We start from the raw sequence: 24,423 nt of genomic DNA on the forward strand, positions 1-24,423 counted from the left end.
GAAGTAAGCCATGCAGTTTTTATTTTCCATTTTAATAGCGCATACTATAGCGTTTTTTCTTTTCTTCTTTTTGCATATGCACTTTATCTTTCTCGCAGGATGGAAATGGGATTCGGTTGAGGTTATGACAGATTTGCCAAGAATTATACATTTGAACAATCTTATTGAGTTGCCATTATGCTTCTTAACTTATTTGTTTTTATTTCTCATGGTTTTACAGGATTTGTAGCTTTTAACAATCTTGAATATTGTATCTAAATTATGTTCTTTTACTCCATGAAATATTTTTATTGAATGTATTGTCATTTATGTGCTTTTATGATTTGCTCGTCAAATCGAATAAAGTTTATGAATGATTGATTAAATATGTTCTTAACTGATACGCATTCTTGAGATGTGAATTTCTATCAGTTTTCCTAATTATTCTTAGGCCAAGCTTAGTGTCCTTCTATTTGGCAGTTCATGCAGTAAGAACGTTATTAGATCATTTGTACTATTGCAGGCATTGGGAAGCATTTGCACTATATTATTATGTTCATTTTGCGCATTGATTATTTAAATTACTTAAGATACTTTTTACTTAAATTAGGGAATTTTAGGGCTAGCTTTCCAATTTTAATCAAAGAAACATAATTTTATGGCATTGCACTTTAAGCTACACACTCAAGATGACTCACTGGGGGGCTTTCATGATATTCATTCTTTGTATATGTTTTTATTTATGTGTTTGTGTTGTATATTGTATGGTTTACACCTGTAAGATGAAAGAATAAAGTTGATTGAACGATTTGGTGGATGATTTCCTAACGTGCTCATTCATGTTAATGTGAGTCTATGAGCTGTCCCATGCCCACCAGGTACCTTCTTATCCCCGGGCCTTATTTAGATCTCAGCGGATGGAATACTCCATCACAAAAGTGACGGATATCCCATCCACTGTATTACTATCTCCATAGGATATAAAGTGATCGTAATTCGACGGATGGGATATCCGTCACGTTTGTGATGGAGTATTCCCCTCCACCAAGTTCTAGATCAGGCCCTCTGTTATAAAGAACCTCAAAACTATCTTGATGGTGGTGGAGAATTGTGTATCTGTAGGCAGGTAGTGGCTGTGGCAGATGAACTACAAGAGGATTTATATGATGGTAAAATTATCCTAAATAACCATAACTTGGACTTGGAGTGGATGCATGTCCACATATGGCTGATAAACTAACTTTAACCCATCAGCCTGCCTTGAAGTTTGAATCTCCTTTTTTGTCTGCTAAAATAGTGCACGACCATGGCTCAGTGCAAACCATGGATTAATTACCATCTCGGTTGTACAGATATAACCACTGTCTCAGCTGCCTATAATCAGACTGGTCTGGAGATAGTTTACCTGGCCCAGAATCGACCCATGTTACATTCCTATTACTACAAACCGAAATCAAGAAAAGCCTTAGGCGAAACCTTTGCATTCTGGCAGCCACAAATCAGCCCTCCTAAACCAATCCCACTTACATCGAAGAGGAAAGACAGCCAATAAAAATATCTATCACCTGCCAGTATGGCTCTATACTCTAAAGCAATATAATTATTATTGTACAACAGAAGATTTTATGTTGAATGACTTTAGTCCAGTCCATGCTGATACCTCCTGCTTGTGTCCCTCACCAGTTCCTCGACTGCACACACTAAAGCATTGTAAACTCTATTGTTGCAATAAAAGCTTGTATGAGGGATGAGAATATAGAACCCTTTCCTGCAGAACTCTCTGTCTTGACTTCTGTATGCAGTAGAGAACGTAGGAGGATTTTGCAGCATTCACCCAAGAATTCCAGCTGACTGATGTAAACCATGCATGCTCTATCTCTCCTCTTCTTCCCTCCTATCACAGTGCGTATTGGAGAAGATGGAGTGCTCTTTATTATAGAATACGCGACTATGAGTGTGCTTGATTGGCCTGGTATTTGGTAAATGTTGAAACAGGCGGTGAAACACCTTTGAGAATTCCTGCAACCATAGGTCAATTAGTTGTTCTCTTTTTAATGTGAAAAGAGCAGGAAGCCTACCCCCAGATGGGTGCAGCTTTATAATGTTTCTGGAAATGGAGACTGCAACAGGTTTGAGCAGAGACCCTTAGTTCTAACCAAGAGCCTGTCATAAACTGGTGCATTTTTTGCTGATTGCTGCTAGGGATTGTGGGAACATGTGAAAGTAATTGTTTGGAAAGCACTTTCTTTGAATACTTTTGTTCGAAAAGTATTGAATCCATATTTAAATGACCTTTCAGCTGAAAAATAAAAGTAATACAAATGTGCTGTTCTAATAATTGATTGAACTGTGTCTTTTATTAACTCTCAATACCATATCTAGCCCTCTGCTTTGTTAGCTTTTCCTCTTCTGAAGGGTAGGGAAGGAGCACATTCAACCAACTGTCATACTCTCTCTTTCTGAAACTCTTTATTTCCAGCGAAGGCAATGATTAAGTTCCAAAAATTGAATGCAAATGCATCCACTGCTTTTTAAAATTAGTTACTTTCTTTCTGGCATATTGTTCTGTTTTTCGGAAGGCTAAAATTAGTTTTCCAACATTTAATAGTTCATAGATTCACATGCTTGAATTATTCCTTGTCACCACACTGTTAATGTTAACAAAGCAGTGTATACAGACAGGCAATAACATTGAAATCAGCCATGGACTACATGTAATCATTCAACCTCTTTATCTGACCCAAACTTCGGGAATCTGGAGACGGGCCATGACTTCCAATTGCCAGATTTCCTACCACACATTTAATAGTTAGGGATCCTTCAGAGCTGTGCCTCAAATTTATTCGACATTAGTACTTTCCACATTCATTTGATTTGTTTCTTCCTAAAATGCTATTCTGTGGTATTCTGAAGGATAGGGCTTTATTTTCCAGCCTTTTTCTGTGGGAAATGTAGACTTTTTACTCCAGTTCTTTTTAGACTTTTGTCAAGCCCTTATTCAAGATCTGAAAATTGGGAAACAGAAAATCTACATGAATGACCCATATATTAAATGCCTTCACTATCTCCAGCCGGGACATATCGCAAAGAAATGAAACATATGTACCACATTTCCAGCTCAGGCACAGAGAAAGACTGAGAACTGCACTTGTAATAAGCCATGTATGAAGAGAGAATGGAGGCTTCAACTTAAGGAGTGAAGAGTGGAAGTTAGATCTTTTACCTACTTGAAAGAAGCCACCTTCCAAGACATCTGACCTTGTGTCTAATGATCAGACGTAAGACCAAGCTCTTTTTAAGATGAAATGTAGAAGGGAAGTGAGAGCCCCATGAAATACTCTCACAATACTGCTTAAGGTCAGTTTCACAAGGTTAAGGTACTAGTAGCAAAAACAGTCAAAATGCACATCCACAGTTGTACGTAGATACGATCGACAGTTGTGAAACGGAATTTCTTTGAAAACCCCCCTGAGGAAGGAAGGCAGCTGCAGGCTAGAGCCATCCTGAAGGAAGAGAAAGCTGCTTCCTCTGCTTCAATCTACGCCCCCATGGATTCATCTAGCAGTGAGTTTAAACCGATGGGAAATGTCACGGTAATGACAAGGTATGGATGACTTAAAAGTACTTATTTCAGACCTAAATTACAATCGTCAATTATGGCCATTGCTTTTGATTGGCAAAATGTTTTTGAGTAGCAAGTACATGACATCCTGCATTCAGTTAAAACTGACAGAGACTACGCGATCATTGGACTTGCTTCTGAAATGGCTGTCCTTTCAATACAGTAGGTGCTAGAAACAGAATCAAAGGTACAACACCAGTCATACTCTTTTCGTCACTATAGGTAATATGGTAGTTTTAGTTCACAGGCAATTTATATTAAACAACCGTGTATTAAGAATCTTATGGCTCGCAACTGGAAAAGAGCCAATCTGCCTGAATTTCACGACTCACTGGCTTCTACTGCACCCACGTCTTTGACCTCACTAGAGGATCAGGTTGACAAACTTGATGAATGGATACGTCAGGCTAGTGACAAAGTTGCCCCTTTAAAAAAGATCAAAGCTAAGCGCCCCCACGACGCACAACGGTGGTTTACGGACCAACTCAAAGCGGACAAACTTGCCCTGCGGCAAGCTGAACGCCGCTGGCATCGCCACTATTACCCACAGCTTAAACTTGTTTACACTGAGGCTTTAAAATCTTATAAACAATCGATCCTGGCAGCTAAGACGGCATATTTCTCACAAAGAATCCTGGACTCAAACAACAAAACGAAAGATATTTTTTCAATTGTAAATGAGCTCTCCTTGCCGGATAGGGTCACCCCCCAACCCCAGCCGACCCAAACCCTCTGTGACTCGCTAAACTCCTACTTCATAGAGAAAATTACAACAATAAAAAACAACATCCCGACCCCGGCATCTCCTACTCCCCCTCCTCTTCCCCCTAGAAATACCAGCACCTTGTCGGAGTTCCCACCTATCTCTTTACAAGAATTCGCCTCACTCCTTCACAAAGTCAGTTCGGGATCCCCCAATGATTGCTGCCCCCCGCAGATCCTGAGAGAAGCCTTTTTCGCATGTCCAGGCCCCCCCCTAGCACTACTTAACAACTCTCTTGCTACTGGGGAGGTCCCTCTTTCCTTCAAGCAAGCTGCCGTCTTACCTATCCTAAAGAAACCCAACGCAGATCCCACAATACTCAGCAACTACAGACCCATTTCCCTCCTCCCCTACCTAGGAAAGATTCTGGAGACCTACGTCACCCGCTGCCTGAGCTCTTTCATAGAGAAATCCTCCTTCTTGGACCCTCAACAAGCGGGATTTAGACCCCTCCACTCCACCGAGGCGGTCATAGTAGCAGTCATGGACACCCTCAGGAAGGGCGCTGACAATAACACCTCCCAGGCCCTTGTCCTATTAGATCTCTCGGCGGCATTCGACACGGTCGATCACACCATCTTGATCGACCGTGTCCACAATGCCGGCATTCAGGGAGTGGCCCTTGACTGGCTCAGATCTTTCCTTCACCAGCGATCACAGTCCGTCCATCTTTTCACTTTTTCCGCACCCTACACATCCCTTCCCTGCGGCGTCCCACAGGGCTCTGCACTATCCCCTCTTCTTTTTAATTTGTATCTCCAACCCCTCTTAGCCTCCCTCCGCAACTCCCCGGTCACAATTTTTAACTACGCGGACGACCTCCAGTTAATTTTTCCCATAGACTCCCTTCCTTCCTCCCGTCTTAACTTCCAGCCCACCATGCTGACCATTGCGGAGTGGATGTACCACAGCCACTTAAAGCTGAACCCTACCAAAACTGAGCTCGTCCTGGTAGGAGGCCCCAATCACCCATGGAATTCCACCTTCCTGCCAACATCTCTGGGGACAGCACCCACTCTTGTGAGCTCAGTCAAAAGCCTGGGGGTGATCATTTCTGAAGATCTTTCGATGAGACCGCAAATCAACGCGGTCACCTCAGCCTGCTTCTTTCACCTCAGGCGGATCCGCAAGATCAGCAGGTTTCTCACCAAAGAAGCCCTGACCCAAGTTGTCATTGCACTCATCACCTCCAGGCTCGACTATGCCAACATGCTGTACGCGGGAATTCCTGCATGCCACCTTCACCGACTACAGCTGGTGCAGAATCAAGCTGCCCGCCTGATTTTCCGCCAGCCCAAACATCAGCACGTCACTCCCCTCCTCCGTAGTCTGCATTGGCTCCCTATTTCAAAACGTTGCACTTTCAAACTGGCATGTTCTACCTTCAAGGCCCTCTCGGATGCAGCCCCCGCGTTCATCTCTTCGGGCTTGACCCGTCACATCCCTTCTAGAGTTCTTCGCTCAGCATCATTTAATCTCCTTGAGGTCCCCAAATTCAAAAGAAAAAAGCACGGTGGCTTGAGCTTTTCTGTCCAGGCCCCCTCCACCTGGAACTCCCTGCCACCTTCACTCCGTCTCTGCCCAAAGTACGACTGTTTCCGCAGACTTTTAAAAACCCTGCTTTTTCAATCCGCATATGACTAACCCTCTCATCCTGGATCACGTTACCTGTCAATGAGCGCCAAGAAACCGATGGTGATAGTGCGCGTTACAAATAATTTTAACGTAACGTAACGTAACAACAGAAAGGCCACTCGAATAAGCAAGGACAAAGATGAAAAGGAAACCAGCCTTCGCAGTTCAAGAAAAAGAAGTCAGCCACAGGCCGTCGATAAAGGCGGAGGGGCCCTACACCGCCACCTTTTTGCAATGCAGGGAGATCGTCTGTCAGGCTGAACAAAGGTCAACCTGACAGACACTCTTCATGTTGGGGTCAGGCAGCCAGGCACTGTACATACGCTAAATGCTCAGGCACCTGGCTGCTTGAACCGAAATTTGCCAAGCTTAATTTTTCACAGCTTGGTAGGCATGACTCCCTTAGCCCGGCAAAGTCTTCAGTGACTCCCCCCTCCCCGACCTCCATGGTGAGGGAAAGCATCACATAGACTCGGACCTGGGAGCTTCAGTTTTAAGCCTTGAAGTGCTCAGAGCCAAGTGCCTATCAGTGACGTTCGTCAAAGAGTGGAGTGGGGTCGCAATTCTCACTGACCCCGTCCCACTTTGACGAGGTGAGGAAGGTCCTACCTTCCTTTCATTCGTTCCTTACCTGAAGTCTACAGGAAACAACAGAGGCTTCCCTCCTGCCATCCGAGATGAACGCAGCGGCCTGGTAAGTTTAGCATTTTTTGGAGGTGATTGTGTGTTTGTACGTATGAATAGTTTTGCGTATGGGTGTCTGCGTCTGCCCCTCCCCTGTTGTACATTACGGGGATGCCACTGAAGTAAGTTGAGCCTGACTTCCTTGGACTCTCTGCTCCTTGCCTGACCCAGCTTGTGTGGGATAACTCACTTTTTAAGGATTGGTAGGACATAACTGTGGACAGATGGGTTGTGAGTAACACTGAGAATGATCTTGCCTTAGAGTTGTTAAAGAAGCCTCTTACTATTCCACCAAAACGGAAAGGCACAAGAACCTGAAGTATAGGGGATGTACTGGCCTCTCAGAAAGGTCAATGTTTCTATTCAGAATTCTTTCTGATACTAAAAAAATCTGAAGATTGGCAGCCCATACACGACCTATGGCTCTTGAAGAAATATCTCAAACAGTAAGTTTCTGAAAGATTACTCTCCAAGAAACACTTACATTCATAAATGGAGATAATTTAGCTTCCTTGAATTTAGAAGACATATACATCAACCTCCCAATTCTTGAGTCACAGAAAGTGTCGAAGTTTCATGTTAGCAAGTCATCATTTCCAGTTCAAGGCACTTCCTTGTGACCAAAAGTCAGCACCACAAAATTTTACAAAGTGTATCGCTCCAATAGCGGCCTTTCTTCAGTGGAAAGGATGTACAGTCTATCTATACCAAGACGATAGGCTGACCAGAACAGATACATTTCCGAAGGCCAACAAAACTATCAAGTATTAACAAGCCTAGGGCTGGCCATCAGTGTCAGGAAATATGTGCTTTGCCAATCAGTGGACATCATCTTTCTAGATGCAAGAATTCAGTCCACACAAAAAAAAGTGTTCCGGATGATGGAAATAAGACACAAGTTGACACGCCTGGCAGTGCATTTCCAATGTAAGGCAAGCCCAGCCATAAGAAAGCTCAAGGCCTTTTTTAGGGAGTACCTCATTGCATCCTTCTTTTTTTTTTTTTTTTTTTTTTTTTTGAAAAACCTTTATTTAAAAATCAGGACACAGCTATTCAGCCGACACCCCGGAGGTTCGGCAGCATCGATAATCAGAAACAGTGATGCGTCCCCGTACAGTACAAAGAGAAGTGCAAAGGTTCAATTTTAAACAAACACAAAAAAAAAAAAACACAGCAAACCCCAGCAAGGCAAGAACACTAAAAACCATGGTGAGAGCCCCCAGGGGAGGCCGGACCCCACTCATCTACCAGTTACAAGATAGTGTAAGGAGGAAGAGGGGGGACAGCAGAGGCCCAACTCGTTCATGAACCAGACTGTGCTGGAAAGAAGGTCAGGGGGAAAGTTGTTCCTCGGGCGGTTCCAGATCAGGGGCAAGACATATTCCCCCCCTGTATTGATTCCACCGCCCCCAGATGGCGTGCCACTTCCGGGGGCGGCCTCTAGAGCAATAGACCGTCTTCTCCCTAAACATGCTCCAGTCCATGTTCTCTTTCCACGCAGTCAGTGTGGGGGGCCCAGAGGAGCCCCACAATCGCGCGATATCCCTCTTAGCGACCATGTTACCCAGGGTCACCCATTGGGTCCGCGCCTCATCGAGGTCAGTGGGCCCCCAGACATTCAGGAGACAGCACCGCGCCTCCGGCTGCACAGCAATGCCTGTCACCTCCCCCATTACTGCATGGACTCCCCTCCAGAATTCCACAATGACACCACACTCCCAAATGATGTGCAGGAAAGTACCCACCATGCCACACCCCCTCCTGCACAGGCCGTCCTCCGAGAACCCCATGTGGACCAGCCTTGGCCCCGTCACATACACTCGGTGCAGTATTTTAAGCTGCACCAGCCTCAGACGCGACGGGATCGCAACCTCCTTAGGAGAAGAAACAGCTGACTGCCAATCCTCATCATCTAACTCGAGGCCGTCCCTAGTCCACTGGTCCCTCAGCCCCAGAAGCATGTCCGCCCGGACGTTTATCAGTTTCTTATATATGAGCGAGATCGTGCTCTCGGGCATATGGCCATCAAGGACCCGGTCCTCCAAGGGAGAGGACTCAGGCACCTTCTCACCCTCCACGAGGACTGATCGGAGGGCGTGGCGCATCTGAATATACCTGAAATACTCGGAGGGCCCCAGCTCATACTCAGTCTGCAACTCCTCAAAGGACTTCACCTTCCCCTTATGCAGCACATCACCCACCCTGGAGATGCCAATCAGGTCCCACTTATCAAAGCCTTTTGAATGCCAAAGCCTTCCCAATCTCTCCGATTCAAACAACGGGGTAGCGAGGGTGAGCCTATCCTTCCAGCCCAGCGAGTCAGTTGCCATCTTCCACACCCGCACTGCCACACCGGTGGGCCCCGTGAGGGACGAGTCTAGGGATCGCGAGTACAACGCCCTGTAGTAATTACCACCACGCAGCAACCACCTGTCCATGGCATACCCAGGGCTGAGGGCAGGGCCATAAAGCCCATGATTGATCGCGCTCAGCTGTGTGGCCCAATAGTACCGACGGATGTCTGGGAGCGCAATGCCCCCGTCGTACCATGGAAGCGTCAGCTTTGCAATAGCAATTCGCGGCCGCCCATCCCACAGCAACGTCCGTTGGAGGCCTTCGACCTCCCGAAAGTATTTGGCCGGCACCCAATCCAAGGTATTCTGTAAGGCGTAGAGGAAGCGGGGAAGAGACATCATTTTGAACAGGGCCGCACGCCCAACGAGGGAGAGCGGCAGCCTCCGCCAACCTTCAACATCGCGCCTCAGGCGTGCCAGGGGGGGGAGCAGATTCTTCTCATAGCGCACAGCAGAGTCCATGGAGATAAAGATCCCCAAATACACGAAACCCTGCTGGGCGATCTGTATCGAACATGTTCTAGGGATCGGTGGAACCTCGCCACTAAGAACATACAAGTACGATTTGCTCCAATTGATGACGAGACCCGAGTTCCTACCAAAAGATGTGAGTACGTCACAGACCACTATAAGTGACTTCTTAGGTGAGGCAAGATACAACAGGATATCATCGGCATAGAGCGAAATACGGTCCTCGTGTTCAGGCGACCACCGAAGGCCCCGTATATCCGGGTGCCAACGTATCCACGCAGCCAGCGGCTCAAGGGCGAGGGCGAACAACCGAGGCGACAGGGGGCAACCCTGCCGAGTACCCCTCCCAAGCTGAAACGGAGTCGACGCCCGACCATTCACCACAACACTAGCTAGCGGCCCCTCGTACAGCAACCTCACCCAGCTCACAAAACCGCGGCCAAAGCCGAACTTGGCCAGCACAGCCCACAAGTATGCCCACTCCACCGTGTCAAAGGCCATCGTGGCATCAAGAGACGCCACAATAGCCGGTTCACGCAGCGTGCCCGCCCTGGCGATTACGCCATGAAGACGCCTAAGATTCAACGCTGTGTTTCGGTGCGGGATGAAGCCGGATTGATCCGGGTGGACTAAGTCGCCAAGTACCCTGATCAAACGGGTCGCCAGGAGTTTAGCCAGAATTTTCGGCTCCGCGTTAAGAAGTGAAATAGGCCGATATGAGGCGCACTTATCGCGGGGTTTACCCTCTTTGTGTATGACCACAATCGACGCCAGTCGCTGATCCAACGGGAGGGCCCCACCCCCCCGCGCCTCCAAAAACATGGCGCGCAGGTGAGGGGCGACCCTATCCGGGAACAGCTTGTACAGGTCGATCGGCAAGCCGTTCGGTCCCGAGGCCTTACCCGAGTTTAACGCGCGGATAGCCCCCGCCACCTCGTCGACCGTTATGTCACCATCTAGATCGTCCCTATCTATAGCAGAGAGGCAGGGCAACTCGATATCACGGAGGAGGTCACACGAGTCCTCGGGCGGCCTATCCGACGCAGAGGCATAAACCTTACAGAAATAGTCCGAGAAACTCTTTACAATCCCCTCAGGTTCCACAATCGCCTCTCCCCTCTCTCCCGTCAACTCTGGCACCACTCTATTGACCCATTCTTTTTTGTCCAGCCACGCCAGGAGTTTCTCTGCCTTATCACCAACATCATACAGTCGGCCCTGCTGTTCCCTACTGAGGGTCTTAGCGGCGTTCGTCACCAGGTCTTTATACTCAGTTTGCTTCAAACAAAGCTCATGCAGTGAGGACTCTGTAACCTCCTCCTCCATCGCTCCCTCCAGAGCCGCGATCTCCTCCTCCACCTGCAGAATCTCACCATCCCTACGCCTCTTGGCAGCCACTACTAGGGAGAGGGCTTCCCCCCGAAGCACGGTCTTAAAAGCTTCCCACAGCGACACTGCCGAGTCCACGGTTCCCTGATTGTCCTTGAAAAAATTTTCTACCTTCTTTACCAGGGCGCTGCGCATCTTGGGGTCTCGGAAATACCAAGGGTTGATAGGGGCCACCCTTCCTCCTCCCTCCCGACCTAGATCCAGCCGGATCCATACTGGCGAGTGGTCAGATATACCGCGCGCCATGTGCCTCGCCTCGGATACCAACGAGGCATGCGCGGCCAGAGTGAGCAGGTAATCAATCCTGGAAAGGCTACCATGTGCCCCGGAGTGGAACGTGTATTGGCTCTGTGTGGGGTGCCGGAGCCGCCAGCAGTCTATCAGACCAAGCGTGTCTAGGAAGTCTGGAAGCCATTTCTGAGCCCCCCCTGTGTCTCTGGGCGGGTATCTATCCAGCAGGCCGGAGCCAACAGCGTTGAAATCCCCTCCCACCACAAGCATTCCCCCCGGGAGATCCAGCAGGGCCCTACCCAGATCTGCAAACGTGGAGGCCTGTAGGGCCGGCGGGACATAAACCGAAACTAAAACCAAAGTCCGTCCTTCCCACCGCCCCGCCACCGCCACAAACCTCCCCCTATCATCAACAATGGTGGAGTCCACCTCAAATGGCAACGAAGCTCTAACTAGGATGCCCACACCCCTGGACCCAGATGAGAATCCTGAATGTGCAATGAATTTATACCCCTTCCTATTCAGGGCATAGCACGTATTACCTATAAGATGCGTCTCCTGCAGCAGGGCAACATCCGGCATTGATCGTTTCAAAAATTGCAAAACAATCCCCCGCTTAATGCGATCCCCCAAACCATTAACATTCCAGCTTATAACACTTAAGCCCCTACCCCCCATCCTCAAACGGAAAGAGGCCCACCCCACACCCGAGGAGCCACCATGGAACAGCCCTGGAAATAAGCATCATGCCTTGCAGAAATAAACCCCCCAACAACAAACCCAAAATCCCTGAAACTCCCCCCACCCTGCACCCCTGCTGCAGCTTACAAAGCCCCCCCAACTTGCAGTGTGCCTGTCGCCCTACAAAACCAAAAGTCTACAAAAAGTACCCTAAGGGAGGAAAAGAGCAACCCTCGTCCTCCCGCAACCCTCCACAGTTACTGCACTCTATGCAAGTCTTCAAGTATAGTCAAATCAAGTCAGACCGGCTCCGAGATGTCAGCCCTGCCCATCCCGGCCACTGTCTCCATCCTCGGCTGTGTCGTCCCCCGTCCGTCGCCGGGGCAAAGCGTCTAGCCATTCGTCGGCCATAACAGGAGAGTCAAAAAAGAATGTCCGATCGTCGTGCACCACCCGCAGTCTGGCAGGGAAGAGCATGGCATACTTCAGGTCTCTTTCCCGGAGCCGCCGCTTCACCCCCAGGAAGCCCTGTCTCTGCCTCTGCACCTGCTGGGTGAAGTCCGGATAGAAATTCACCGACGCGTTCTGGAAGGGGACCGGGCCCGTCACCCTCGATGCTTGCAGAATAGCGTCCCGATCTCGAAAATGAAAGAGCCGGGCAACGATCGGCCTCGGCGGGGCACCCGCCTTGGGCCTCCCGCCCGGCACTCTATGGGCCCTTTCCACCGCAAAGAACTTCCCAAGGCCCTTGGGCTTCAGATGATTAAGGACCAAGTCCTCAACAAGCAGGTCAACCGAAGCCTCATCCGAGGACTCCGGGACCCCGATGACGCGCACATTGTTGCGCCTGGCCCGGCTCTCAAAGTCCTCCAGCCGGCGGGCGACGAGATCACTCTCGGTCCTCAGCTTACGAACCTCGGTCTGCAGTTCCGTAACATCATCAGTGAGGCCCGTGGTCTTGAGGTCCAAGTTCTTAACCCGTTCATTTGTTTTGCCCAAGTCCGCACGGATCAGGTTGACATCCACCAAAATGGCATCCACCTTATGCGCCAGGGCCTCAAACTGTCTCCCAATCGAAGTCTGCATCCCTTCGAGCGCGCCCATCACATCCTGCAGGGAGAGCTCCGGGGCCACAGGCGAGTCCTCCTTCTGGGCATCCGGCACCTGGCTCGATCCACTCGGTGATCCCTTCTGCAGAGCATATCGGTCCATGCTGTTGACTTGGGTATAGGATCCCCGCCTGGTAGACTTAGGCTTCAGCCGATCCCCTTCTGCTTTGCCCGACATGGTTGACTCCAAGCAGGTCGGTTCAGTTAAGACGGGTCCCTCTCAAGGAGAGGAATAAGGAGTGATCAGTTCTACCGTGGACCGCCAGAGTAGCCTGCAGAGCGTCCCTGGGGTAATAAAGCCACCCAGAGCTCTCCAGTAGCAGGGCTGACAAAGGGAGCGAAATCGAAAGTGAAAGAGCGGGGACCTCCGTCCGACAGTTCACACCTCGCCTGGCCGTTGTTGTTCAACTAGGAGTCGGGCATCCAGCCAACTCTAGCCCCTGGCTTCCCCGGGAGATAGGCCGCAATCTTCCGCCAGGCGTAAGTCCGGTTCCCGGTGGGCGATCCGACCGCGGGTAGCATCAATCGCCTCCCTGACCAATCATCTACACGATGCCATGCATGCAGACAGGATTAGAGACAGGATAGTCGACGGAGGGCGCGAGGGTCTCGGGAGCTCTAAGCTCACGCGGCCATCTTGGTCAAGCGCTAGGCTCCTCCTCGCATTGCATCCTTCTTATTCCAGTGTTGTCTCAAGATGAGGACAACTTAAAAGCTATGGAACATGCAGTGGGTAACAAGTGAATGGACACTGGCACAATGTCATCACAGTCACTCATTAGACGAAAGAGTCCTTGGAATACTGGATGAAAAGAGAGAACACCTTCAGAGAGTAAACTCTTTAATACTCAACAAATATTTCTATCAGCAGACTCCTCCTGTATTAGGATAGGGAGCTTATCTCCAAGGCCTGCACATCAGTGGTGTAAGGAAAGAGAAAGAAGTGGCATTGCACATCAACTTAGCAGAGACCAGAGCTGGCAGACTTGCTTTAAAAGCTTCCCTTCTGAAGGTAAAAAGCATGCATGTTATGGACAGACAATACAACGGCACACCACATATTGTGGAGGACTACTTTATCACTAGTGATCACGTCAGCAAGGAGAATGAATGACTTGCAGAAGCCTTCTTGTAAGGGTTCATACCTGTTGTTCTTTGATGATATAATGACTGGCCACAAATCCAAGGATTGTTTTAAAGTGCCAACTTCTGTTCATTTAAAATATTAAAATATGATTGCCAACTTCCTTTTTTCAGCAGACTAATGGAGTAAAAAGTGTTCTTTTGTTTTTAGATGTTAAGAGATGATTACAATTTTACCTAAAAGGAGCCAAGGATTTTCTTCGTTCATACCACTTATTTGTCACTTGTGGTCCAGTTGTAAGAGTTAGATCCTCAATTAAACAGACTCTGGCCAGTTGGATTATCTCATGCATCTCAGTAATGGGCAATATGATGAACAGACCTAAGTAATTCACCATAAGAGCCCAGTCCAGGAAAAGTATGGTGGCCACAACAATGCTTCACAGGCGTGCCACTGAGAGTAGGGCAGCAATGTGGAGGACAACACATGACTTCACAAAAGCACTTTTGTATTGTTTTCTAATTCAGGAATGAATTAGCAGTAGGCCAGGCTGTGCTTCGGAAACCGTTTCTCATAAGGTGAATCTCATTCCCACATACCTCTGGTTATTGGCACTGCTTTGTTAATCATATTTCAAGCTTGTGAATGTATGTAAGAATAATTACCTGGAGCAGATATGGGCTGACTTCACCTTGAACTCTGCAGCAGAACATTCTCCAAACGCATGGAAGTAATACCAGCATACCTCTGGTGACAAGGGATTTTTATCTACCTTTAGGTGGATGATGAGCTAATCATACTGGCAGTTCTCTAGTGCGCTGAATGATTTTCATACTGTGATTACTTTTTTTCACCAGGGTGGGTCTTCTAGTGAACTTTCAAAAGTCAATATCTAGTCCAGCTTAATTTTGGAACTTAGCTCAAGTGCTTTGGAGCCACTATCAATATGAAAATAAGAGTTTTTGTCTGAGGTAAGAGTGTTATCCTTAATTCAGAAGTTAATTTGCTTTAGCAGGAGAAAAAACAATTGCCTGTAATTCCAGCATTGGTATCTTTTATATATTCGCACACAACTCACCCTCTTCCCTTGTCATGAGGCTCCAGGTTAAACTATCTCATCTATATGATGCAACCTTCTTCAGGCTGTATGAGAAGAATAGTGATAGAGCAGATGCTGTCAGGATCAAAGTTGTTTGTTTGTCATGGGAAGGCCCGGCCTACTTTAGTGCATCAAATAAATCATTGTTCAGGAAAGGATTGATTATATTAAGCCAGAGAGGCCAGAAAATGAAGAAAAAAAAGTTTTGTTCCCTGTTTTCTAGTAGGAAATCTTGGATAAGTTGTTGGAGGCATTACATTCACTCCCACAGAACAAAGGAAAAGGAACATGGATCTTAGTGAAGAAACAAAAAATGGTGACAGGTGAAGGAAGCAGGTTTGGGGAGTATGCATGCCATGGTTGGAGCACAAAGGAAGGTCATTGCCCCCCATTGTAAGCCTGGGTGAGTGCAGAGGGAGAGATGAAGTGGTTAATTTAAAGGTAAAGGAAAAAGATAGATGTACACAGAGTAAAAGGAATACAGTTTTCAAGCAACACATTTTCCACTTGTAACCCTCCGGATGATGGATCACGGCTAGCAATTCTTCTTGTAATGCTGGCATATCCTTCCTCATCTGCTTTCTCTGCACTAATGTTATGTACCCACTGTTGTACATCACTCAGTGAGTGCATGTGCATTTTTGGTGTCCAGTGGCTTTCCTGGGCCAGACACATGCAAATTCCACTAAAGAGTAACATCATCACAAAGCCAAACCTGTTGCATATCTCATTTCTAAGAAATGCAATATACAAGATCCTTTTCTGAGCCTTCAGGGGCTATCTACCCTGCTCTTTGGTAGTATTCAGATACACCTTCATGGATTCTTGTCAATGTAAGACTGCTATCTTTTATACCTGCCATCAAAGTAGCATACACTAATCTTTGACCTCCCTTTGTCGGCCTGGTGCATAAACCTTCCTCTCTGTGTGTATGTGGCACCCCCACAATTAGTGAAAGTTAATTAGGCTTTCACGCTTATCTTAACTGACGAACGTTCATGAGGCTTCCACGCTTATCTGAGAGTAGAGGAAACATTGCCTAAAAGTGTTTGGACATACTTGGTGTAGATGCCGTACTGTCCTGCTATGATTATATCATAACAATTGCATAATAAATGACAAGAATAACAGTAACAATAAGTCTTCCACAGTGACTGATAACTAAGTCTGGCTCATTCATTGACCATCCTCTCTGTCATCACAGGGCTTCCTCAATGACTATGGCCTGGTTTGGATTGGAGATAAAGAGAAGAGTGATGGAGAGGTGTGCGAACATGAGATGACTGAACACGAAGCAGGGCAGCTCCAGGGTCTATGGAAGCCAGGTAAGGGCCCAGAAAGATGCATTTGAATCTACTCCTTTAGTCTACTGACACCCATCATGTCCCTGGAACCTTCATAAGCTTACACGTCATGGTCTGTGAATGCGGACCAAAGACAGCAGGAAACGTGATGATACTGCTGCGGCAACGGTAAGTGAGGTTGTCCATTCTAACTGTTGAGCGACCGCAAACAAACACAATTCGAAAAACACAAAATCAAAGAAAAACCCAGAGGCATGGTAAATGTGGAAAGAAAGTATGTTTAAATAAATAATCAAACCCTTAGCAGACTTCCTCATGTGGCACTGCAGACTAAGAATAAATTGAGGATTTATGTCTCAGGAGTCATTGTCTTCCAGCAGGAGCTCATCTTTTGGCTGAGCCTGGATAGTAAGAGCAAATTGCCCAGGAGTCCGGATGTATCCTGTTCAAATCTATCAAAGACCTCCTACAAGATAATCTTCTCCATCTGGCATTTTTGATGTTCTCGCTTGGCAATGCAAATTAAAGGATGGAGATCTGCTGTCCCAATAAGGTCTCCATCCCTGCATTCTCAGCTAAGTCATAGGGGTGGAAAATTGTGACTTACCCAAATAATATTAGTGAGGAAGGCCTTTTTGCAACCCCCTGTGAATGTACAGTTTGTGAAGCTACCTGTTAGTAGATATGTCGCTTCACAAACTACGTTCCCATTTGCAAACCAGTCAGAATGCAAGTTGCTGTAGCATACTATACAATGACAAGCCATACCATACCATACTATGCAATGACAGATCATAGCATACCATACCATACTATACTAATGACAGGATATAGCTTACCATACTATTTAATGACAGGTCATGCCATACAGTGCCATTCTGTGCAATACCAGACCATACTCTGCCATTTTATAAAATATAATGACAGGCCATACCATGCTATACGATGACAAGCCATATATCATACTATATATACTATATATACTATACAGTGATAGGCCATACCATACTGTTCTATCCTATGACAGACTATGCCATACTATACAATGACAGCCCAATCCATACCATACTATACAGTAACAGTCCATTCTCTTCCAGGGGATATTCATCAATAGTCATAAGCACTGAATTATCCCCGCCCATGTGCGGGATCCAGGAGCATATACAACTATACATATATACATCCATACAATATCATTCAATACTATACAATGAAAGGCCATACCCTGCAATGGCAGACCATACCATATTATAGAATGGCATGCCGCACCTTACCATACTATGCCATACTATAAAAAGACAGCCCATAACATATCAAGCCATGCCATACTTTACAGTGATAGCCCTTACAATACTATACATTAACAGACCATGCCATACAACATCATACTGTACAATGACAGTCCATGTCATACTGTACAATGACAGTCCATGTCATACTACACAATGACCGGCCATAGCTTACCATACTATGCAATGTCAGGCCATACCATATTTTACAATGACAGGTAATACCATACCATACAATAAAATACAATAACCAGCCATACCATGCAATGACAGGTGTTGGACCTAACGTCCTAGAGGTAGCTTGGCTCAGGCCAACAGGCTTTTATCCCAACATAGCATCTCGTGCTTGCATCACACCCAGCTCACAACTCAACGCAACACCACTTAAAAAGGACACTACACCGATTAAAGTTAAAGTTTACTAAAAGTCTTTATCTTGTCTTCTCAAACTGGGTTATTCAGGATCACATTTCAGGGTAAGAACATTTCATTATATTTAAATAGACAATACTATTCCTTACTTTACAATAATATTTTACACCATTTCAAGAAATCATTTAGTCTATACAGTGTTCGTCTGACAGTTGGATTCTCTAACGGCAACACGCTCTGACTCCTATCTTGTCCCTAACAATTAACTTATTACTCTCAGATACTAGCGAGACAATGACCAGGCTGCTGGCCGTTGCTTAGTGACATCTAGACAGTTTCGTTGTAGGTTCTTTATCACCAAGATTATTCCCTTCCAGATAGGCAGCACACATAAACTCTCACTGTTACCAAGACTCGGGCTGCTGTCTTACACACTATGCGTATAATTACTACTTCTTTGACTTCAGTCACACGTGGTATTAGGACCATGAATAGTCATTTATAACCTGGGCCCTGGTTTCCCCAAAGTCCAATAATCTGGGCTACACGGACATCTTCTGCCTGAAAATGCGGGCTCTCGTGAGCTCTGTTGTGCTCTCTTGGCTCTTTCCCCCCACTTTGCCTATACCCAGCTTACTGTTACTTTGGTGTCCTCCTCACACGAAGTTCCTTCGAAACGGGAGACGAGTGTCCACCTCTTCGGGGTAGACGGCGCTCGCTGCGCTGATAAGAGGCCCTCAAAGGGGGAAGGTGAAGAACAGAGCACCACCGCCAACCGCCCCCCAAGGGCTACCCTGCGAGTGGGGCTCCTCTCCTGGTGGGAGCCTCGCTGGTGGGGGGCCTCGCTCCCTCAGCCCACTGGATTAGCTCCTTAGCGGTTTCCTCAGATCAGGGGTTGGCCCAAGTCGCTTCCGCGTCCTCAGTTCCGGGCTTCCGCAGCCGCCAGTAGCAGCGCGGCTTGCGGGGGCGCGGCCTCCTCACACAACTGGCAGCAGCGGGGCGGCGCTACGGCGTCTGCCCCGCTCACGTGACTCTAGGCGGCGACCTCAAGGCCAGATCCGCCCCGCACTTCTTTGATGCAAGACTCTCCTCAGCGGGCTTACGCGATGCCTGCCAGCTATCTTCGAGAGATTCCGTCTCTTCCCCCAGATCTCCTGATGACCACAAGTCACTCCCTGATCCTCAGGCAGTCTATCGACCCCCAGGGGTGTGGCGGTGAGTACTCCAGGCAAGGAATCGGGACGGGGGCTGAAATTAAGGGTGCAGGTCCCACCTCAAAGCTGATGAGTAAGCCAGCCAAACTCCGTAACTAGGGCCCAGGCACCTCCCCAATAACCAGGGACAGTGGACAGTCGCTAGGGCCAGATTGACTAGAGTTTTATTAGATCGGCCCTTGCCATTAGAAACCGTTACTGAAGTTAGCGAGTGATAATTTTTTATAATGGATTTACCTGTCAAATGTTTAAAAAAATTTTTATTGTATTTTGGATCTTTGGGTATCTCTTTTAATGTGTGTACTGTTTTTATTATATGTGTATACTTTTATGACTCCTCTTTGGATTCGAAATAAAGTTATTTGATGATGATGATGATGACTAGAGATCCCAGGCAACGATAGGGATGAGGGACAGGTAGTTCCTGATGGCGATTCTCTCCTGGGTCTCAATCTTCCGGGATTCTGACTGCTTGGAGGCTCCCAGGGAAACGATGACCCCCAAAGTCTTTGGCTGTGTTCAGGGACCGGTCAGAAGGTTGGGGGTGGTATCAGCTGATAATGGAAGACGCGCAGACCCTAAGACCTGTCACTTCCCTGTCCAGCGCAGCCACCTCCCCACTCAGGTGCCTTACTCCTGACTACCTCACAGCTCTTCTCACTCCTAAAATGGCCGCCCTGCCCCCACCTCTATTTATCAACTGGGGCCTGACTGGCCAGAGTGGCCCAGAAGGTTCCGGAACCTCTCATGGCAGCCTATGTCCCAGGTGCTGAGGTGACAGTTGGAACCACCATTTTGTGTGTCTAACCTCCCTCTCCCTGTTTCTTCAGTGAAGCACCTTGCGCCTCTCCCTCAGGTAGTAAGGATGAGGCGCCCAGAGCCTCTACATCAACACCCAAAAAGTAGTTAATGGACAGGGAAAAAAATGAGAAGGGAAAGGGAAAAAGGATAAAAAGAGGAGGGACCAGCCAAAAGGGCTGACAGGTCTAACAACAGGACATTACATACCATACCACACTATACAATGACAGACCACACCATACTATAAAATGCCAGGCATACCATACTATACAATGACATGCCATACCGTACCATACCAAAACAGGCAGCCACACCATGCTATGCGACAGGCCATACAATTCCATACCATATTACACAATGGCAGATACCATGCCACACCATACTATACAATGACAGGCTATAACTTTCCATCCAATACAGTGACAACCCATACCACACTATCCCGTCCTATACAATACCAGACCACTTCATGCTATACAGTGACAGACCATAGCCTACCATACTATACAATATCAGGACGGACCATATTTTATAATGACAGGCCACACCATATCATCCTGTACAATGACAGGCCATACCATAATATACAATCACAACTCATACTATACCATACCTTACTATCCAGTGACAGGCTACACCATACCATACCATACTATACGATGACAGGCCATACCATAATATTCAATGACAGCCCATACTATACCATACCTTACTATACAGTGAAAGGACATACCATACCCATACAATACAATGACAGCCCATACCATACCATACAGTGGCAGGCAGTAACATTCAATACAATGCCAGGGCACCCCATACCATATTATTCCATACTATACAATGACAGGCCATATCTTACGATACCATAATATAAGATGACAGACCACACCATACTTTGCAGTGACAGGCCATATCATAGCATACTAAACAATGACGGGTCATACCATACATACCATACCATACTATACAAGAACAAGTCATACCATCCAGTGGCAGGCCATACCCTACTATAGCAGGCCATACCCTACTATACAATGACAAGCCACACCAAACCGTACCATGCCATACTATACAATGACTGGACATACCATACCATACAATGACAACCCATACCATACCTTACCATAGTATACAATGGCAGGCCATACCTTACCTCATACTATACAATGATAGGCCATACCATACAACATTATACAATTACAGGCCATCCCATACTGTACAATGACATCCAATCCCATCCCATACCATACTATAAAACGACAGTTCATACCAAACCGTGTCATACTAAATGATGACAGGCCAAACCATACTATACAATGATAGCCCATACCATACCATAACATACTATACAATCGCAGTTTATTCTGATGGATGCATCTGCCTGTGGATTCCTCACCTTTTGAATTCTCCCCTGCGCCAGCATTCCACGGAAACTTTTTTCTAGCTCTCCCACATCGACGAGGACGTCATAATGGCACGGCTCCGCTCACAACTCCGTATGACGTCACTGGAGCCACAAGTAAACCTCGTCGGCGTGCTGACGTCAGTTCTCTTTTTTCCGCGCCGTCGACTCGTATCAGTTTTCTGGGACTCTCCATTTTCTTTACAGTTACTTTGTAATCTGCTGTTCTTTTGGTGTTGCAATGCTATGGCGACATCAAAGAAGTCGGGTTTCAAGGCCTGCAGAGAGTGTGGGGGTCATATGTCGATCACTGACCCTCATGAAGACTGTTTGTGGTGCCTTTCTTCGGACCAGGACGTAGGAGGCTGCTCCAGTTGTCAGAAGATGAATACGAAGGCTTTGAAGGAGCATGAGGCAAAGCTCTTCATGGTGAAGGCGAGGAAGGAGAAGAGGGGCCAAAAGAGGTCGAAGTCTAAATCGAAGTCGCCAACTTCGCATACTTCGAAGTCGAGGAATCATAAGAAAAAGAGAAGACACGGTTCCCGGCGTCGTTCATCAATGGATAGAGCTTCGAGGTTGCCTTCTCCGACTTCACAACGACGTTTTAAGGACTTCATCTCGCCGTCGACTTCTCCTCAAGCGACTCCGGCACACTCTCCGTCACCGAGGGGTTCTCCGGCACAGTCACCAACGCCAAAGGGTTCTCCGGCTCCAAGGTTATCTCCGGCGCCAAGTGTTACCCAGGAGCCTAGGTCGTCTTCACCTATGCCTACGACCTCACCTGTTTTGGATCCGGTGGCCCCGACACTCTCTGCCTTGAGTGGATTCTGACTCGGCCTCTTTTCCACCTTTTCCTGGTCCTGGGTTGGATCCTGTGCATTTTCTGAATGCGATGTATGGCATGTTTGCCAGGGTAGCCTACCCTACCGGTGCACCGTTGGGCCCCGTAGGTCCGCTTGCTTTCAATTTGGGTGTTCCACAACAATATGTTCAGGCTCCCTTCATGGCTTTTATGCGGACGGCGCCGTCATGGCAGTTTCCAGCTCCGAGGTTCTCTACGCCGTATTCTCAGTCTCCGGCGCCAACTGGTGGACCTTCTTCCTCTCGGCTTCGATCGGAGCCGATGCCTTTATCGAAGGTTCTTCCATCGACGCCGGCACCGGTGTCCCCGGCGCCATGCTTAGCGCCGCCGACGCGGTTCCCGAAGTTGCGGTCTAGAAGGGAGGCTCAGAGGCTGTTGGAAGAGGAAGAGGATCAGCGGGAGGAAGCTGAAGAAGGTGAGATTGATGAGACTGTGGATGAGTTTGAGGCCTTCAAGAGGCTAGTGGTCTGGACACCTCCCCAGAGTGGGAGTTTTCTTCTCCAAAGGCCTCTCTTTCTCATGATGTGGTGCCTTATCATGCTGTGATCAGAAAGGCTGCTGAACTTTTAGACCTTCAGTTGCCCACGGCTGAGTTCAGGCCTAATATTCTTACAGAAGTTTTGCATTCCCCGTCTTCTGTGGTTGAGCGTCTTTTGCCTTTAATTGAGGCTTTGACTGCGCCTATTCTTGAGGTGTGGCAGAAGCCCCTTTCTGCTCCTGCTGTTTCAAGGTTGGTGGCAAGGAGGTACATGCGTGCTCCTGGTGGTGATCCTGCTTTTCTTTCTGCACATCCTACTCTGGAAATTTTAGTTGTGCAAACTTCCTATTCTAAACAGTTGATGGGATCATTACCTCAGGCTCCTGCGGACAGAGACTCTAAGAAACTGGAACAGTCTGCCAAAAAAGTCTTCTCTTCATCCAGTATGTCATTGAAATCCACCAATGCTAATTGCTTGTTGGAGAGATATATTCATGCCCTAATGGATTCGGCCAAGCAGGTGGCTCCCAAATTGCCGAATGGTGATCGTGGATCGTTTTTGGAGGTGCTGGCGGATACGCAGGCTGCAGCTCATCAGGTCATCCAGTCTGGTCTGGATACTGCTGATTTGGTGGCCAGGGTGATGGGTTCCTCTGTTGCCACCATGAGGCATGCTTGGCTCAGGGCTTCAGGATTTTCGCCAGATGTGCAGGCTTCTCTCCTTGATCTGCCGTTCGATGTGTCCAAGCTGTTTGGAGAGAAAGCCGATTCTGCGCTTTAGAGGTTTAAAGACAGTAGAGCCACTGCAAAATCTTTGGGCCTTCAGTCTCAAACCAGGGGTTTGGTTATAAAAGATACCGTGGGTTTGGTAAGGCGGCTTCCTTTTGTGGCCGGCAGCAGCCTCGACAGCAGCAGCAACAGAATCCTCTGTACAGATCTTACAGAGGAAAGGGCGGAGGTCGTCTGCAAGGTGCATCCCGTCAACTCTCCTCCTCCTCCTCTTCTTCCACTCCTGCCCCCACCACTGGTACCACAGGAAAGCAGCTCTAGATCCCCCATCTTGGAGCACGCTGGTCCTGTAGGGGGTCGGGTGTCCCATTTTCTTCAAGATTGGAAATCTATCACTTCAGACCTTTGGGTTTTGAATCTTGTGGAAAATGGGTCGCCGTTCCCTTCTGGGAGTTTCCTCCTCCTTACCCTCCTCGCCAAGGCTGGTGTTCAGAGGATCATTTGTTGCTTCTGCAGCAGGAAGTTCTTGCCTTATTGCAGAAAGGTGCGATAGAGGTGGTTCCCGAGCAGGAAAGGGGTCAGGGATGCTACTCCTGGTATTTCCTGATTCCCAAGAAGGATGGCAGAATAAGGCCTATCCTGGACCTCAGGGTCTTGAACCTTTACCTCAAGATGTTGACCCTAGCTCAGGTTCTTCTAGCGCTGCAACAAGAGGACTGGATGGTGTCAATCGACTTGCAGGATGCTTATTTTCACATTCCCATCCTAAAGTCGCACAGGAAGTGTCCCCGTTTTACGGTTGGGTACGGTACGGTTACCAGTTTGTAGTCACTCCGTTCAGTCTTACTTCTGCACCTCGAGTCTTCACAAA

The 24,423-nt window shown here is 47.6% G+C and overlaps 1 protein-coding gene across 3 annotated transcripts in view; it reads left to right on the forward strand.

Annotated features, from left to right (window-relative positions):
* The window catches only part of UBXN11 (UBX domain protein 11), a 422,469-nt gene that overhangs the window by 163,054 nt on the left and 234,992 nt on the right, over positions 1-24,423 (forward strand). For all 3 annotated transcript variants that reach the window (XM_085647748.1, XM_085647749.1, XM_085647750.1), the window contains one exon: positions 16,306-16,426. In XM_085647748.1, the coding sequence (XP_085503874.1) occupies positions 16,306-16,426 (121 nt within the window). The remainder of the gene's footprint in view (positions 1-16,305; positions 16,427-24,423) is intronic.

The sequence above is a fragment of the Triturus cristatus genome, chromosome 3_2 (genome assembly GCF_964204655.1).
Source record: "Triturus cristatus chromosome 3_2, aTriCri1.1, whole genome shotgun sequence".
NCBI lineage: Eukaryota > Metazoa > Chordata > Amphibia > Caudata > Salamandridae > Triturus > Triturus cristatus.